The following is an 18,414-nucleotide window of genomic DNA, read 5'->3' as shown; positions in this document are numbered from 1 at the left end:
GGGGGAAAGGAGGGGGAAAGGAGGGGGAAAGGAGGGGGAAAGGAGGGGGAAAGGAGGGGGAAAGGGGGGGAAAGGAGGGGAAAAAAAGGTGAGGGAAGGGGAGATAAAAATTAAAAAATAAACTGATATCCCTAAAAGACATCTCTTATATTCCCAGAGGACAAATTTAAGGAAAATTAAATCTGAAAAGCGTTAAAAAAAAAAAACCCCACTGCTGGAGCCAATTCATTCTGCTTCAGAGCAACCAAGTTAACAGAGGTTTTTCTAAAGATACAGTTTTAAGCAGAATTTGGCTAAAATTCAAGGTTCTCTAATGAGAGAGGTCCCTCTGTTACCACTGTCCCTCAGGTCTTTCCTAATATTCAAAGTTGGGCTTCCTGAGCAACCCAAGACCTGCCATCTCTTGCCATATCTAAAAGGTAAATTTTCTCATTTTATCCCAGGGACAAAAGAAACTTAAGATAACTTTAATGTGAGACCCTTCCCATAAGCAGAAAATAAAAGCAATTAACAACAAAAACAACAAAAACCCACAATACTTTGTAGGATTTGAGGCCAGAAAAGTAGAGTTGGTTGATATCAACACAGTTCTTCCCTTCAGGGCTTCAGGGTTTATTTCCATTCTTAAACTCTTTAATGAGTGCAAACTATTTGAAAACATCTCGAGGCAGATTTTGCTTTCCCAACCATTTCATCCTGTCCTTCTACCTTAAGCCCTGATGAAGAGATTTCAAAAACTCCCTTTGAGTGTATTAGAAAAGCTTAGTAACTGACTTTACGATTACAACTCAAAAAGGTTTACAAGATCTTTAGATAACAGTGTATGTGCAGAAAGATGAGGAAACCTCTGACCAAGAAGTCTAGACACAGATCAAGTGCCCAGGAGGGCAGAGCCAGTCCTTAAATATAGACACCATGCCTCCTGTGTTTACAGGGATAGCTCATAGTTACAGCCATCAGGGTTGCCTCCGAAAGCAGGTCCTACAAACTCCCAAAGGACAGGGCCTGGCAGTATACCCCACTCTCACCACCATCCTTTGAAGAAAGTTCTAAGAGTTAAGGTTATCCCACAGGCTACCAGGTAGATTTCCAAATGGCCTCAGGGAAAGTGGAATTCTGCCAACAGTAAAGGCAACTCCCCAAACAGTGCTAAGGCTGAGAGGATCAAGGGAAGGACTTTGATATGCACATATATGCATGGATAAAAGAGTTAAGCTATGTAACATGAAACACCAAAAATACACTTGCTGGTACATCAAGAGTTTCTCACAAACACTCTGAAGTTAAAATCTAAAATGCTCCATTTTCTACCCAAAATATAAACTACTCAACCTCATTTTGTGCTATATACTAACACAGAAATGAGTTTATTAAAAAGGTTGGCTGCTATCTAAAGCAAACAGTTTATGTCTTACACATAAAAAATTTATTTGCATAGATGTTTTTATGGAACTAAAAAATATGTTCTCTATACCACCAAGGATCATTAAAATATTTTAAATATTAATATGCATTTCTTCTGTCAGAAATAATAAAACTTTATTATATCAGTATTAAACAACAAAACCCTGTTGACATACATATAAAATGTTTTACAAACAGAATAACCTACATAATTCAAAACACTTTCAACAAATTTTTCGCTTTTTTTGGGGGGGTATTGTACCGACTTGAATGGATTGAGGATTGCTTCAATTAGGACAATCATTTTTTGTAATTCCAGTCTTTACAACTTAGTATGTATGCAATCGTACTGTTGATGAAATAGAAAACGATAATATTTTCCATCTCTTAGTAATCTTGTAATGGAACAGAAAACTATGGTGTGTTTGCATTTCTTGCAGGAATCAGCTATTATAAAGAAACATTAGGGCTTGTTTCTTCTGTCATTGATATCTGAATGCTTTTAATATGCTCATCCCAAGTGTTGAATAATGGCCTACTCTGTTTAGCTGGGATGTGCTACTTCTTGAACATGAGCTGATGATGTGTAGCCTTTCAAATTAATGGATGAGGTAGCTCGACCAATGTAATCATCAATGCTTGAAGTGAGGGGAAAAGGAAGAAAACAGAAGCATTTTTCCTATCAACCAAAACGCACATCCTTCTCACCCATCCATCATACAGCTTTGGAGAGCTAAGAGGAAAGAAGACATACAGACTAGAAGATGATTCCTGAGAGAGCAAATGAGAGAGAATGGATGAAAACGCCTCACTTAAATGTGGTTCAGTACTCAAAATTCTGCAGTCAGGTCATCACATTTTCATTTACATTTCTATTTTCTAACTTTCTAAATTATAAGAATCATTTCAACAGATACCACACAACACATATATACAGGATATAGTACAGCACTGGGCATCAACTTAAAATACTCATGAGGTACACATGAATGTAAGGCACTTTCGCGGTTTACAAAAGTGAATGCCTCAAAGTTAGATATTTATCAAAAATGGAAAAATATCCCTACACAACTTTATAGGAGCCCTGAAAAATCAAGTAGGTATGAATCATAAGCAATCTTGGCCAACATTTTGAGAGTCTTAGTGTGACTAAAGATCAGAGATATAATAGATAAATAAACTTAAAATTAGAGTTCTATACATCAGTGTCAGGATTCTAAAACTGCTCTCATAAAAATCTATCTCTTCTAAGTTATTTCAGTTCTCAGCCACAGAGACTGAAGAGCAAGACAACTACTCAGTGTACCACTGTTTAGATTTCATGATTATACCATACCACATCAGTTACAAAGAGACTGAAAATAATAAAGGTTTTGAGTTTGTTATTTCTGACAAATATTATAACTAGGATAGAAACTTATTCAAACTACTCAAAAATGTAAATTTTATGTATTTTCTTGAAATCATGAATTTTTAATTTCTAAATACAAATATTGTTGCTCTAAATAATGTCAGTTTTGTGATTCTTCGAAATTAAAAGAATGCAGCCTACAATATGATGTATTTCCTTGTCTGTGAGAGACCAAACAAGCTTAGGTAGTATAATGCTAAAAACTGATTTAAGAAAATAACCCATTTTTATGCCATCTTTCTCCAAAATTCTTGAAAAGCCAAATCTTCTCTAGGTCATGGTTGGTAAGGACGGGTCATTAACAAAGTCAGGGATTCAGGGCTGGGTGCAGTGGCTCACACCTGTAATCCCAGCACTTTGAGGCTGAGGCGGGTGGATCACCTGAGGTCAGGAATTCAAGTCCAGCCTGGCCAACATGGCAAAACCCCATCTCTACTAAAAATACAAAAAAATTAGCCAGGCATGGTGGTGGGCACCTGTAATCCCAGCTACTCGGGAGGTTGAGGTAGGAGAATCGCTTGAACCTGGGAGGCAGAGGTTGCAGTGAGCCAAGATTTCACCAAGATTGCACTCAAGCCTGGGCAACAAGAGTGAATCTCCACCTAAAAAAAAAAAAAAAAGTCAGGGATTCAGGACAGATAAAACTGTATCTTGCCTCTTTATTCACAAAGTAAATAAGTATGGAATTTATTTTTTGTTGTTGTTTTTATTTTTTGAGTCAGGGACTGACTTTGTTGCCCAGGCTGGGGTATAGTGGCACGAACGTAGCTCACTGTAGCCTTGACCTCCCGGGCTCAAGTGATCCTCCTGCCTCAGCTCCTCAAGTAGCTGAGACTACAGGCACATACCATCACGCCCAGCTAATTTTTGTATTTTTTGTAGAGATGGGGTTTCATTCACCATGTTGCCCAGGCTGGATTTTTTTTTTTTTTTTTTTTTTTGAGACAAGATCTTGCTCTATCATCCAGCTTGGAATGCACTGTCATAAACATAGCTCACTGCAGCCTGGACCTCCTGGGCTCAAGTGATCCTCTCACCTCAGCCTACCATGTAGCTGGAACTACAGAGGCACCACACCCAGCTATTTTGTAGAAACAGCGTTTTGCCATGTTCCCCAGGCTGGTCTCAAACTCCTAGGCTACAATCTACCTGCCTTGGCCTCTCAAAGTGCTGGCCACGGTCCCCAGCCTAACATTTTGAATATTATTATTGTTTTTTCTTACTCTGTCACCCAGGCTGGAGTGCCAGCTCACTGCAACCTCTGCCTCCTCGGTTCAAGTGATTCTCCTGCCTCAGCCTCTCGAGTAGCGGGGATTACAGGCATGTGCCACCATGCCCAGCTAATTTTTGTAGAAAATTATTATTTCTGTGTTACATCATTTTAACAATTCAGTGGTTATCTTTGACCAAAAAATGAAATTTTAAAAACCATTTTTTAAATTAAAGAATGCAATTAGTACATTCTTGTTGCTGACATGGAGATTACAATGCATACCTAGCTCCTTTCATTATTTACAATTCAAATCTTTGTTGCACTTCCTCTGCAATCATTCCAGAAATTGCAAGGGAAGAAGTAGCAGCAGGGGAAGGTGCATTTCTCACATGAAGAACACGATTTCCAATATTCCCAACTCCTGCATCAAATACAAAATCTTCTACCAGATTTCCATCTCTATCCAGGGCTTGGGCTCTTACTCCAGCTGGGCCCCTGCAAAAGTGAAAGATGGGAGTCAGCTGACTCAAAGACATAGGATACTTTACACGTCAGTGTTTCCAAAGAATCTTAAAACAATATTCTTCTAAATGCACAAGTACATGGAAACCTAATGAGCTTCTGTTTAACCAAAGGCTGTCAGCTGTAGCCTGTCAAACCTATATTGTTAGCTTAGAGCCTAAAACCTATTATATAACAATAGTGTAATAAATGCTTATCAAAGAAATACATAAAAACAAGTAAGTTACTTATCAATGTCTCCTCTTTCCAAAGGTAGTAGGTAAATCCACACTTAACTAGAACACGTATATTTTTATTTAAATTTATAGAATGAATTTATTACAAAAATCAATTAATGGTTACAACGAGCCTCATCTGAGTAATACAAATCAATGAAAGCAGAGGTTATTTGTCAGTTGCATTCCTGTATCCTATTCTACTTATTTTTGTATTTTTAAAATTCACACGATTAAAATTTATGGACAGAAATATTTGCAAATGGCAACAAGTTCTTGTTTTGCAGTTTGTTTTTAACAGTTTACCCTTCAATATCAGGATCATCTTCAATTAAAAAAGATGATAGGAAAAGCATAAAAATGAATTAATTTAGCAGCATACTAATAAAAGGAGAATCTTTTTTTTTAAATTGAGATAGAGTGTTGATCTGTTGCTCAGGTTGTGTACACAACCTCGCCTGGCTAGTTTAAAAAAAATTTTTTTTTTGTAGAGACGAGGTCTCACTACGTCACCCAGGCTGGTCTCAAACTCCTGGCCTCAAGTGATCCTCCCACCTTAGCCTCCCAAAATGCCAGGATTATAGGTGGGAACAACTGTAAAGACACTGATAATCTTTATTACTTAAAATTCTATTTTATGACATTTGAGCTCACAGATGTTTGTTGTTTTTTAAAACAGTTAAAATTTACAGATGAAATTTGAATCCAATGTTTTTGAACTACAAAAAAGCACCTCTTATGAAACTTGTCCAAGGAAGCCCAGTGTGAAAAATTCTATCTTATACACACCAGCAAGTACTTGCAGAAGATGCAAAGAACACTGTGAGGGCACTGCCCTCTAAGACTTCAGCTGGCTGAAGAGAGATAATAGTAATAGCTATTATTTAGTAAGTGCTTACTCTGTGCTAGGAATTACCTCATTTAATCCTCAAAACAACTGACACAGTTTATATTTAACAGCAAAGAAACAAAGAGAGATTAAGTAACTTGCCTGGAATCACAGAGCTATACTACTCATTCTTAGAGAGGTAAATAAGAATTATAACAATAAGAGTGAAAGGTTGTATGATAAAGATAAGTGATCTTCCCTATAGAATCCTGCAGAGAATCTGGACAGGAGATTTTTCAGCTGTAAGAATTTCCGAGTAAGAATCAGATATGGGAGCAGGCGGAGCAAGATGGTGGAACAGAAGCCTACAAACATTGGTTCTCCTGCTACAACACCAAATTTTAACTATCTGCACACAGAAAAGCACCATTACAAGAACCAAAAATCAGGTGAGCAATCACAGTGGCTAGTTTTGACTTCATATCATTGAAAGAGGCATTGAGGAGGGCAGAAAAGATGGTCTTGCATCGCCAATGCCACCCCTTCCTCACCCCCTAGCAGCGGCCATGCGGTGTGGAGAGAGAACCTATGCACTTGGGAAAGGGAGGGCACAGTGGCTGGGGGCCTTTACATTGAACTTAGTGCTGCCCTGTCACAGTGGAGAATAAAGTCGTGCTGGGCTCAGCCAGCGCCAGCACATGGAGGGAGCATTTGGACCTGCCCTAGCTAGACAGAAAGCATCCATCCCAGTGGTCAGAACTTGAGTTTCCCTGCAAGCCTCACCACCGTGGGCTGAAATACTCTGGGGTCCTAGATAATCTTGAAAGACAGTCTAGGGCACAAGGACTCCAATTCCTAGGCTACTAGCACTAGGCTGGGCTTATAGTAATTGGACTAGGGTGGCATGTGATCTAGGGAGATACCAGCTGGCATAGCTAAAGGAGTGCTTGCATCATCCATGCCCCAAACCAAGGCAGCTGCAATAGAAGTGACTCCTTTCTTCTGCTTAAGGAGCAAAGAGCAAAGAGTAAAAAGGACTGTCTTACATCTTGGATTCCAGCTCAGCCACAGTAAGATACGGCACTGGGCAGAGTTGTGAGGCCCACATTATAGGCCCTAGGTCCTGAACAACATTTCTTTTTTTTTTTTTTTTTTTTCGAGACAGCATCTCGCTCTGTCGCCCAGGCTGGAGTGCAGTGGCGTGATCTCGGCTCACTGCAAGCTCCGCCTCCTGGGTTCACGCCATTCTCCTGCCTCAGACTCCTGAGTAACTGGGACTGCAGGCGCCTGCCAGTATGCCTGGCTAATTTTTTTTTTTTTTTTTTTGTATTTTTAGTAGAGACAGGGTTTCACCGTGTTAGCCAGGATGGTCTATATCTCCTGACCTCGTGATCCACCCACCGTGGCCTCCCAAAGTGCTGGGATTACAGGCGTGAGCCACTGCGCCCAGCCGCTCCTGAACAGCATTTCTATACCCACCCTGGGCCAAAAGGAAACCTACTGCCTTGGAGGGAAAAACCCAGTCCTCGCAGGATCCATCACCTGCTGACTAAAGAGCCCTTGGGCCCTGAATAACCAGCAGTGATAACCAAGGAGTGTGTCATGGGCCTTGGATGAGACTCTGAGATGTGCTGGTTTCAGGTGTGACCCAGCACATTCCCAGCTGTGGTGGCTACAGTGAAAGACTCCTTCTATTTGAGAAAAGCAGAGAGAAAAGTAAAGGGGACTTTGTCTTACACCTTAGGTACCAGCTCAGCCACAGTGAGGTAGAGCAACAAGCAAGTTCTTGGGGTCCCCAAGTCAAGGCTTACACTCTTTTGTTTTTTTTTTTTGTTGTTGTTGTTTGAGATGGAGTCTCACTCCATCGCCCAGGCTGGAGTGAAGTGGTATGACCTCGGCTCACTGCAACCTCTATCACCTGGGTTCAAGCGATTCTCCTGCTTCAGCCTTCCAAGTAGCTGGGATTACAAGCACACTCCACCACACCCAGCTAAGTTTTGTATTTTTAGTAGAGATGGGGGTTTCGCCATGTTGGCCAGGCTGGTCTCGAACTCCTGACCTCAGGTGATCCGCCCATCTTGGCCTTCCAAAGTGTCGGGATTACAGGCATGAGGCACTGCGTCCGGCCCAGGCCTACACTCTTGGACAGCATTTCTAGAACTACCCTGGGCCAGAGGGGAGCCCACTGCCCTGAAGGGTAAGTCCCAGGCCAGGCAGCTTTCACCACAAGCTGATGGAAGAGCCCTTGGGCTTTAAATGAATATTGGTGGTGGCCTGGCAGAAACCCTGTGGACCAAAGGTGGTGGCAGCCACAGGGAGTGGCCCCTCTGCTGTGGAAAGGGGAGGGAAGAGTGAGAAGAACTTTGTATTGTGGTGTGAGCGGTAGTTATTCACAGTAGAACAGAACATCAGGTAAACTACTAAGATATTTGACGCTAATCTCTGGCTTCCAGACAACATCTCTGGACATGCCTGGGGCCTGAGGAAGCTTACTGCCCTGAAGGGAAGGGCCCTGGGCAAGAGCCAGTGCTGGGCTGGCTTCAGGTCTGACCCAGTGTACTCCCAGTGGTGGTGGCCACAGGAGTGCTTGCATCACCATAACCCCAGTTCCAGGGGGTTTAGCACAGAGAGAAAGAGACTCTATTTATTTGGGAGGAAGTAAGGGAAAAGAACAAGAGTCTCTGCGTGGTGATCCAGAGAATTCTTCTGGATCTTATCCAAGACCACAAAGGTGGTACCTCTACAAGTCTACAAAAAACACAGTGTTATTGGGCTTGTGACCCAAGTTCATTTGACTACCTGGAAAGCCTTCCCAAGAAGGACAGGCATAAACAAGCTCAGACTGTGAAGACTACAACGAGTACCCAACTCTTCAATGCCCAGACACCAAAGAACATCTACTAGCATCAACACCATCCAGGAATACATAACCTCCTCAGATAAACTAGATAAAGCACCAGAGACCAATCCTGGAGAAACAGAGATATATGACCTTTCTGACAGAGAATTCAAAATAGCTGTTTTGAAGAAACTCAAAGAAATTCAAGACAATACAAAAGGAATTCATAATTCTTTCAGATGAATTTAACAAAGGGATTGAAATAATTAAAAAGAAACAAATTCTAGAAATGAAAAATGCAACTGACATGCTGACGAATGTATCAGAGTCTCAATAGCAGAACTGATCAGGCAGAAGAATTTGTGAGCTGAAAGACAGGCTATTTGAAAATACATAGTCAGATAAGACAAAAGAAAAAAGAATAAAAAACAATGAAGCATGCCCACAAGATCTAGAAACCATTCTCAAAAGGGTAAATCTAAGACTTATTGACCTAAAAGAGGAAGTACAGAAACATATAGTGGTAAAAAGTTTATTCAAAGGGATTATAACAGAGAACTTCCCAAACCTAGAAAAACATATCAACATTTGAGTACAAGAAGATTATAGAACCCCAAGTGCATTTAATCCAGAGAAGACTACCTCAATCCATTTAATAATCAAACTCCCAAAGGTCAAAGATAAAGAAAGAATTCTAAAAGCAGCAAGAAAAAAGAAACAAATAATATGCAATGGTACTCCAATATGTCTGGCAGCAGACTTTTCAGTGGTGACCTTACAGATCAAGAGAGAGTGGCATGACATGTTTACAGTGCTGAAGGAAAAAATGCTTTTACTCTAAAATAGTATATCCAGTGAAAATATCTTTGAAGCATGAAGGAGAAATACTTTCCCAAACAATAGCTGAGGGATCTCATCAACACTAGATATATCCTACAACAAATACTAAAAAGAGTTCTTCAATCTGAAAGAAAAGGATGCTAATGAGCAAGAAGAAATCATATAAAAGTACAAAACTTCCTGGTAATAGCAGGCACACAAAAAAGCACAGGATAGTATAACACTGTAATTGTGGTGTATAAACTTCTCATCTTACATAGAAAGACTAAATGATGAATCAATCAAATAAAATAACTACAACAACTTTTCAAGACACAGACAGTACAATAAGACATAAAGAGAAATAACAAAAAATTTAAAAGCTAAGGAACAAAGTTAAAGTATAGAGTTTTTATTAGTTTTCTTTCTGTGTGTTTGTTTGCATATGCAATCAGTATTAAGTTGTCATCAGTTTAAAATAGTGGGTTATAAGATAGTATTTGCAAGCCTCATGGTAAGCTCAAATAGAAAAACATACAATGGATACCAAAAAATTAAATAAATAAAAAGAAAGAAATTAAAACATACCATCAGAGAAAAATCACCTTTATTAAAAGGAAGATAGGAAGAAAGCAAAAAAGGAATTGAAGACTGTAAAGCCACCAGAAAACAAATAACAAAATGGCAGGAGTAAGTCCTTACTTATCAATAATAACACTGAAAGTAAATAGACTAAACTCTGCACTTAAAAGACATAGAGTAGCTGAATGAATGAAAAAACAAGACCCAATGATCTGTTGCCTAAAAGAAACATACTTCACCTATAAAGATACACACAGACTAAAAATAAAGGGATGGAAAAAGATATTCCATGACAATGGAAATGAAAAAAGAGCAGGAATAGCTAGAATAGCTATACTGATATCAGACAAAATAGATTGCAAGACAAAAACTGTAAGAAGAGACAAAGAAGATTATAATATAATGATAAAGGAGTCAATTCAGCAAGAGGACATAATGATTGCAAATATATATGCACCCAACACTGGAGTACCCAGCTATATAAAGCAAATATTATTAGAGCTAAAGAGATAGACCCCAATATAGTAATTGCTGGAGATTTCAACACCCCACTTTCAGTGTTGCACAGATCTCCCAGACAGAACCTCGACAAAGAAATGTCAGACTTAATCTGCACTACAGAACAAATAGACCTAATAGATATTTACAGAATATTTCATCCAATGGCTGCAGAATACACATTTTTCTCCTCAGCACATGGATCACTCTCAGGGATAAACCATATGTTAGGTCATAAAACAAGTCTTAAAACATTCAAAAAATCTGGAATAAGATCAAGCACCTTCTCTGACCACGATGGAATAAAACTACAAATCAATCACAAGAGGAATTTTGGAAACTATATAAACACATAGAAATTAAACAATAAGGTCGTGAATGGGATCACATCAAGTTAAAAAGCTTTTGCACAGCAAAGGAAACAATCAACATAGTGAAGAGACAACCCACAGAATGGGAGAAAATATTTGCAAACTACTCATCTGACAAGGAATTAATAACTAGAATATATAAGAAGCTCAAACAACTCTATAGGAAAAAAATTTAATAATCCAATTTTAAAATGGGCAAAATATCTGAACAGACATTTCTCAAAAGAAGACATACCAATGGCAAACAGGCATACGAAAAGGTGCTCAACATCACTGATCATCAGAGAAATGCAAATCAAAACTACAATGAGGTATCATCTCACCTCAGTTAAAATGGCTTTTATTCAAAAGACAGGCAATAACTAATGCTGGTGAAGATACAGAGAAACGGGAACCCTCATACACTGTTGATGGGAATGTAAATTACTACAACCACTATGGCGAATAGTTTGGAGGCTCCTCAAAAAGCTGAAAATAGAGTTATATGATCCAGCAATCCTACTGCTGGATATATACCCAAAAGAAAGGAAATGAGTATATCAAAGAGACATCTAAATTTCCATGTTTACTACAGCAGTATTCACAATAGCCAAGGTTTGGAAGCAACCTAGGTGTCCGTCAACAGATGAATGAATACATAAAGTGTGGTACCTATACACAATGGAGTACTATTCAGCCATAAAAAAGAATGAGATCCTGTCATTTGCATTAACATGGAGGTCATTATGTTAAGTGAAATAAGCCAGGCACAGAAAGACAAATATCATCTGTTCACGATTATTAGTGGGATCTAAAAATCAAAACAATTGAACACATAGAGATAAGAGAGCAGGATTGTTACCAGAGGCTGCAAAAGGTAGTGTGGAGTGGGGTTTTACAGGGGAGGTGGGGATGGTTAATGGATACCTCCCCCCAAAAATAGAAAGAATGAAATGAATAAGACCTAGTATTTGATAGCACAACAGGGAGACTATAGTCAATAAAAATTTAATTGTACATTTAAAAATAATTAACAGTGTAATTGAATTGTTTGTAAGACAAAGGATAAATGCTTGAAGGAATGAACAACCAATTTTCCATGATGTGATTATTATGCATTACATGCCTGTACCAAAATATGTCATGTACCCCATAAACATATATACCTACTAGGCACCCATAAAAAAAATAAAAAATAAAAAACTTAAAGAATCAGATATACCACATAGAACACAAAAAGAAGGGACAGGACTGAAAGCTGAAACTTTTTGGCATAGAGATGCATATGTTTATCAGCTGGTATGTGGCCTATTTTATACACTATTTATAGTTTATCTGAAGTCATCAAAGTAGCATTTCTCCCCTCAACATCAGGACCAGCCACTGATGTTGAGTGTCCAATGTAAAACTCTGCTGTATAGATAGTTAGTCAGTGCATTCCCTTTGCTCCTTCTAAGTACATAGAGGTTACAAGTGATTAACCACAGTTTAAAATGTCTACACTTATTTATTTTTCTTACAAACAAAAATTATGTTCTCAATGTCCCCTATACTCTTGTCCACATATTCAAAATCTGACAATCCAAATTTTAAAATAATAATAATAATAATAATAATAATAATAATAATAATGTTTTTCTGGCTAGGCACAGTGGCTCATGTTTGTAATCCTAGAACTTTGGGAGGCCAAAGCAGGCGGATACTTGAACTCAGGAGTCTGAGACCAACCTGGGCAACATGGTGAAACCCCGTATTTACGAGTTAAAAAAAAAAAAAAAATCAGGCAGGCGTGGTGGTGAGTGTCTGAGTGTCTGCAGTCCCAGCTACTTGGGAGGCAGAGGTGGGAGGATCCCTTGAGCTCACAGTGGTAGAGGCTACAGTTGAGCTGTGATCACACCACTGCACTCCAGTCTAGGGGACAGAGTGAGACCCTCTCAAATAAATAAATAAATGATAATGATGTTTTTCTTAGGATCTCATTTTAGTTCAAACAAGTTTTTAACATGAAATGTTTAAACTACCAAATTTTTCATGTTCCCTTTTCAGCACTTAAGGCTACTTCAGGGTTTTTCTTTGTAGAATTACTATGCTTTCCCCGCAGAACACTTCAAATTGAGATAAGTATTATTATTTGAAATCTCAGCTGGGCGCAGTGGCTCCCGCCTGTAATCCCAGAACTTTGGAAGGCTAAAGCGGGTGGATCACCTGTCAGGAGTTCGAGACCAGCCTGGCCAATATGGGAAAACCCTGTCTCTATTAAAAATACAAAAATTAGCTGGGCGTGGCAGCAGGCACCTGTAATCCCAGTTACTCGGGAGGCTGAGGCAGGAAAATCGCTTGAACCCAGAAGGTGGAGGTTGCAGTGAGTCAAGATTGCACCATTGCACTCCAGCCTGGGCGACAAGAGCGAAACTCCATCTCCAAAAAAAAAAGAAGAAAAAGAAAAGAAAAAAAATACTCTCAGGTAACATAAACCATAAATGTCTTGAGGGCAAGTATGGCGTCAACACCCCTACATTGCCCACATGTGTAGATTTGTGTCTTGCACATAGTAGGTATTTAATAAGGCTAGAAACTTTCAGCTTTAAGTTAAAATTTAAAATTTCTATTTTTTTAATTTTTATTTTTAAAGAGATAGGGTCTTACTCTGTCACCCAGACTGGCTGGAGTGCAGTGGCATAATCACAGCTCATTGCAGCCTTGAAATGCTGGGCTCCAGTGATCCTCCCACTTCAGCCTACGTAGGAGCTGGGACTATAGACACACACCATTGTGACAAGCTAACTTCTAATTCTTTTAACTTTTAATTGTTTTAACAACTGAAAGGGCCAGTGACTCAGTAAGTTAATATCAGCAAATTCTCTTTCTAAAACTTTGTATAAATTTAGGGGATACAAGTGCTTTTTTTTTTTTTTTTTGAAACAGAGTCTCGCTCAGTCACCCAGGCTGGAGTGTAGTGCAGTGGTGTGATCTCAGCTCACTGCAACATCTGCCTCCCGGGTTCACATGATTCTCCCGCCTCAGCTTCCTGGTTTCATGCGATTCTCCTGCCTCAGCCTCCCAAGTAGCTGGGATTACAGGCACGCAGCACCACCCCTGGCTAACTTTTGTATTTTCAGTAGAGACATAGTTTTGCCATGTTGGCCAGGCTGGTCTTGAACTCCTGACCTCAGGTGATCCCTGTCTGAGCCTCCCAAAGTGCTGTGATTACAGGCATGAGCCACCGTGCCCAGTCTGAGTGCAGTTTTGATATAGGAATATATTACTTAGAGGTGAAGTCTGGGCTTTTAGTGTAACCATCATCCAAATAGTGTACATTGTACCTAATAAGTAATTTCCCATCCCTCACCCTACTCCCACTCAATTCAGCTACATTTAACATATCATTAATTTAGCTACAAATACAGCTAATGTGTTACATATTAGCCATGTATTTTGCTGTTTTTAGCTAAACTTAATGGGAATGTACATCCTAAATGCTTAAATATATCCTGGGCAGGGTGGCTCAAGCCGAATCCCACACTTTGGGAGGCCTGAGGGGTGGATCGCTTGAGGTCAGGAGTTCGAGACCAGCCTGGCCAACATGGTGAAGCCTCCTCTCTAACTAAAAATATAAAATTAGCCAGCCATCGTGGTGCATGCTTGTAATCCCAGCTACTTGGGAGGCTGAGGCAGGAGAATCACTTGAACCTGGGAGGCAGAAGTTACAGTGAGCTGAGATTGCACCACTGCACTCCAGCCTGGGTAATAGAGTGATATTCCATCTCAAAAAAAAAGAAAAAAAATATGTCCAGAAACAAGAACAGGTGAATGTGTAATTAAATACACACATTCATGAGAAGTCTTGTATTATATTATTGTCATATGTCAAGCATTACACTACAGGTTGGGAAAACAGCTATGAAAGCTGTAACAGGCATCTTCAGCCAGTTCCAAATATGATGGAACAATCTAGTATTTTATAAAACTCTACTGCTAATCTAAAAATATAAGTCCAGACCAGGCAGAGTGGCTCATGCCTATAATCCCAATGCTTTTGGAGGATGAGGCAGGAGAATCACTTGAGCCCAGGAGTTCCAGACCAGCCTGGACAATATACGGAGACTCTGTCTCTAGGAAAATAGTAATAACTAGGCAGGTGTGGTGGTGCACACCTGTTGTCCTAGTTATTTGGGAGGCTGAGGCAGGAGGATGGCTTGAACCCAGGAGTTCAAGGTTGCAGTGAGCTATGATCACATCACTGCACTCCACTCCAGCCTGGGTGACAGGGCGAGATGCTGTCTTAAAATAATAATAATAATAAAAGCATTTTTCTAGCACATAGATTTTTAAAAACCCAACCTGATAATCTGTCTTAACTATTAAATACATTTACTGTAATTACTGATATGCTTGATTTCTACCATATTATTTTACGCCATCTAACCTGATTTTCTAAGGTTTCTATCTCCTCTTTCTTCACTTATTGAGTTTTCTATATTCTTTTTCCCTTCTCTACTGAATTGGAAGTCTATTTCCATCTCGTATTTAGTTTTATTTACTCAGATGGGATGCACTGTACATCTTGAATTTGATGTCTTTTTGTCAATTCTCGAAAATTTTTAAGTACTCTCTCCTCAAAGGATTGCCTCTTCTCAATTTCTTTGTAACAGCTATGAGAGATAGGCTGGAATCTTCTCAGTTTTCTTTTCCATGTCTTATTTTATTTTTGAGATGGAGTCTCACTCTGTCACTCAGGCTGGGGTATAATTGTGTGATCTCGGCTCACTGCAACCTCTGCCTCCCAGGTTCAAGCGATTCTTCTGCCAGGCTGATCTCACTATGTTGCCCAGGCTGCCCAAGCAACATAGTGACCAACATGTTGCTCACTATGTTGCCCAGGGCCCAGCAATCCACCCACCTTGGCCTCGCAAAGTGCTAAGATTACAGGCATGAGCCACCCTGCCCAGTCTCAATGTGTATTTATTTTAAAAAGATTCTTAAAAATTATCCAGGTGCGGTAGCTCACACCTGTAATCCTAGCACTTTGGGAGGGCAAGGCGGGTAGATCACTTGAGGTCAGGAGTCCAAGACCAGCGTGGTCAACATGGTAAAATCCCATCTCTACTAAAAATAGGAAAAAAGAAAATCAGCCAGCCATGGTGGCACATGCCTGTAATCCCAACTACTTGGGAGACTGAGGAAGAAGAGTCACCTAAACCCAGGAGGCGGAAGTTGCAGTGAGCTGAGATTGCACCACTGCACTCCAGCCTGGGAGACAGAGCGAGACTCTTAAAAAACAAAATTAAAAAAAAAAAATTATAAAGCAATAATTGCTTAGTGTCAGTAGTCACTTTGTGGTCAAATTACCTGATTTTTAGTCTGCCTAATTTATTTGAATTAGAGGGGGTGGGGAGGGGAGGAAGGGAAAGAGAAGGAGAAAGAGAAGGAGAGAGAGAGAGAGAGAGAGAGAGAGAGAGATTGAAGCAGGATCCAGAAATGTCTGGCTCCACTGTTTCCGTTAATTTGTTAGCTTACAGCTCCTAAACAAAGCTAGTGGTATACATTCAAAATCTAAGCACTTCGAGGGATTCCAGATTTTTGGGAAGATTCCTCCTACTCCCCACCACCAAGACAGACAAAGTTTCTTAATACTTCCCAGTGCCAAGGGGAATATTTTTTTTTTTCCAGACTTCCTTTCTTCTGAGGGTATAGCCTTTCAAGAGTCTCCTGGGGGCCTTAGAGTCTCAGTTCCAACTTTCCACCTTGTATACACCCAAGATTTCTTTTTCAGCACTTGAGTGGCAATTAAAATACAAGTTCCTAATGTCCTATATCTTGTTTTGTGTGATGGATATGGTTTGTACAATTACCAAAATTTACTAATCAATTAAGATCTATATATTTTATATGTGAGTCACACATAAATTAAAAATATAACTTAAGCCTCTCAGTTATTAAAATTAGCAAACCATCCCCACCTCTCCAAGTCAGCATCAGCACCAACTCCTTTTAGTATGAATTTTAATTTTGTTTTTGTTTTTTGCGCTGGGGTGCCCCTTACTTTCCCTTACTCTCAGCTATATGTACTTCAAGGATGTTTATCATATTTCCTCCAGACTCTTATTAGTATTTTGTAGTGTGAAGGTTACCAAATTCTCTACACTAGTGGTTCTCAACCAAGGGAGATTTCGCCCCCAGAGGACATCTGGCAATGTCAACACATTTTTGGTTGTCACAATTAGGAGAATGAGTAGAGGCTAGGGATACTGTTAAACATTCTACAACAGCCAGGCATGGTGGCTCACGCCTGTAATCCTAGCACTTTGGGAGGCCAAGGCAGGTGGATTATCTGAGGTCAGGAGTTTGAGACCAGCCAGGCCAACATGGTGAAACCCCATCTCTACTAAAAATACAAAAAATTAGCCAGGCGTGGTGGCAGGTGCCTGTAATCCCAGCTACTCAGGTGACTAAGTCAGGAGAATCGTTTGAACCGGGAGGCGGAGGTTGCAGTGAGTCGAGATGGCGCCACCGCACTACAGCCCAGGTAACAATGTGAGACTCTGTCTAAAAAAAAAATACAAAAAATTATACAATGAACTGGACAGTCCTCCACAATAAATATTATTTGGCTCAATATGTCAATAGCATCAAGACTAAGAAACCCTAATCTAGACCACCATAAGCCATTACAACTTTATAGTAGAAATGTTTGAGTTTTGCACCTTTGTATTTCACACAGTCTAGTTATCACTTGCTATGAAAACATCTTGCCTGAAAGTTTACTCTAGAATTCCCCATAGGAGACGTTTTCCAAATTGAAAAAGGGGAAATTGTAACATATATATCTTCGTCTTTTACATCTATACGGTGCTAACAGATACAAACTGCTGTTAGATTAACATGTCAAAATTAATCACAGAACAAATTTTTAAAGTTTAGAGCTATATATACATACACACACATTTTTTTTTCGAGACAGGGTCTTGTTCCCAGGCTGGAGGACAGTGGTGCAATATGGCTAACTGTAGCTTCAGCCTCCTGGGCTCAAGGGATCTTCCCACTTAAGCCTCTCTAGCAGCTACAACTAAAGGCGTGTACCACCCGCCCAGCTAATTAAAAAAAAAAATGGTAGAGATGGCATCTCACTATATTGCCCAGGCTGGTCTCAAACTCCTAGGCTCGAGTGATCCTCCCACCTCAGCCTCCCAAAGCACTAGGATTACAGGCGTAAGCCACTGTGCCTGGCCTAGAGCTAACATTAAGAGTCTCAGAGACTCTTTTAAAAATGAGAAGTTTAATGCAAATATTTAACAGATTATAACTTTATATTTCAATCTAATGTTCACCAGTAAATTATTGCCCAAAATGCTCTGACTAAGCAATGAGAAGTCAACCTGGGTGCCCTTTAGTAGTTAGTGAAATTTAAGGACACCATCCTGGGAAACACACCCCACTGAAAGTGTTGCTTCAACTATCTTTTACTATCTACTGCTGCCTAATGTGCTTTCACTGCAATACTAAGGGCATTTATGGTTTAGTATACTGGTTGCAAGACAAATGAGACAAGGCAAGACTTAGGCTTCAAGCTGTGGAAAAGTCTATTGATCTTGGCCAGGCGCATTGGCTCACCCCTGTAATCCCAGCACTTTGGGAGGCCGAGGCAGGAGGATCACGAGGTCAGGAGATCGAGACCATCCTGGCTCTCGATGAAACCGTCTCTATTAAAAATACAAAAATTATCCCAGCACTT

The 18,414-nt window shown here is 39.9% G+C and overlaps 1 protein-coding gene across 1 annotated transcript in view; it reads right to left on the bottom strand.

Moving 5' to 3' along the window:
• Positions 1-457: 457 nt before the first annotated feature.
• Positions 458-18,414, bottom strand: part of L2HGDH (L-2-hydroxyglutarate dehydrogenase) — a 70,070-nt gene continuing 52,113 nt past the window's right edge. The window contains exons 10-11 of the mRNA XM_023222626.3: positions 4,311-4,523; positions 458-3,417 (exon numbers count right to left, since the gene is read on the bottom strand). Of these exons, the coding sequence (XP_023078394.1) occupies positions 4,328-4,523 (196 nt within the window). The 3' untranslated portion in view covers positions 458-3,417; positions 4,311-4,327. The remainder of the gene's footprint in view (positions 3,418-4,310; positions 4,524-18,414) is intronic.

Source organism: Piliocolobus tephrosceles, chromosome 6, assembly GCF_002776525.5.
Source record: "Piliocolobus tephrosceles isolate RC106 chromosome 6, ASM277652v3, whole genome shotgun sequence".
Classification (NCBI taxonomy): domain Eukaryota; kingdom Metazoa; phylum Chordata; class Mammalia; order Primates; family Cercopithecidae; genus Piliocolobus; species Piliocolobus tephrosceles.
The sequence above is the reverse complement of the archived record's forward strand: the minus strand, read 5'-3'. Positions and strand labels throughout refer to the sequence as shown.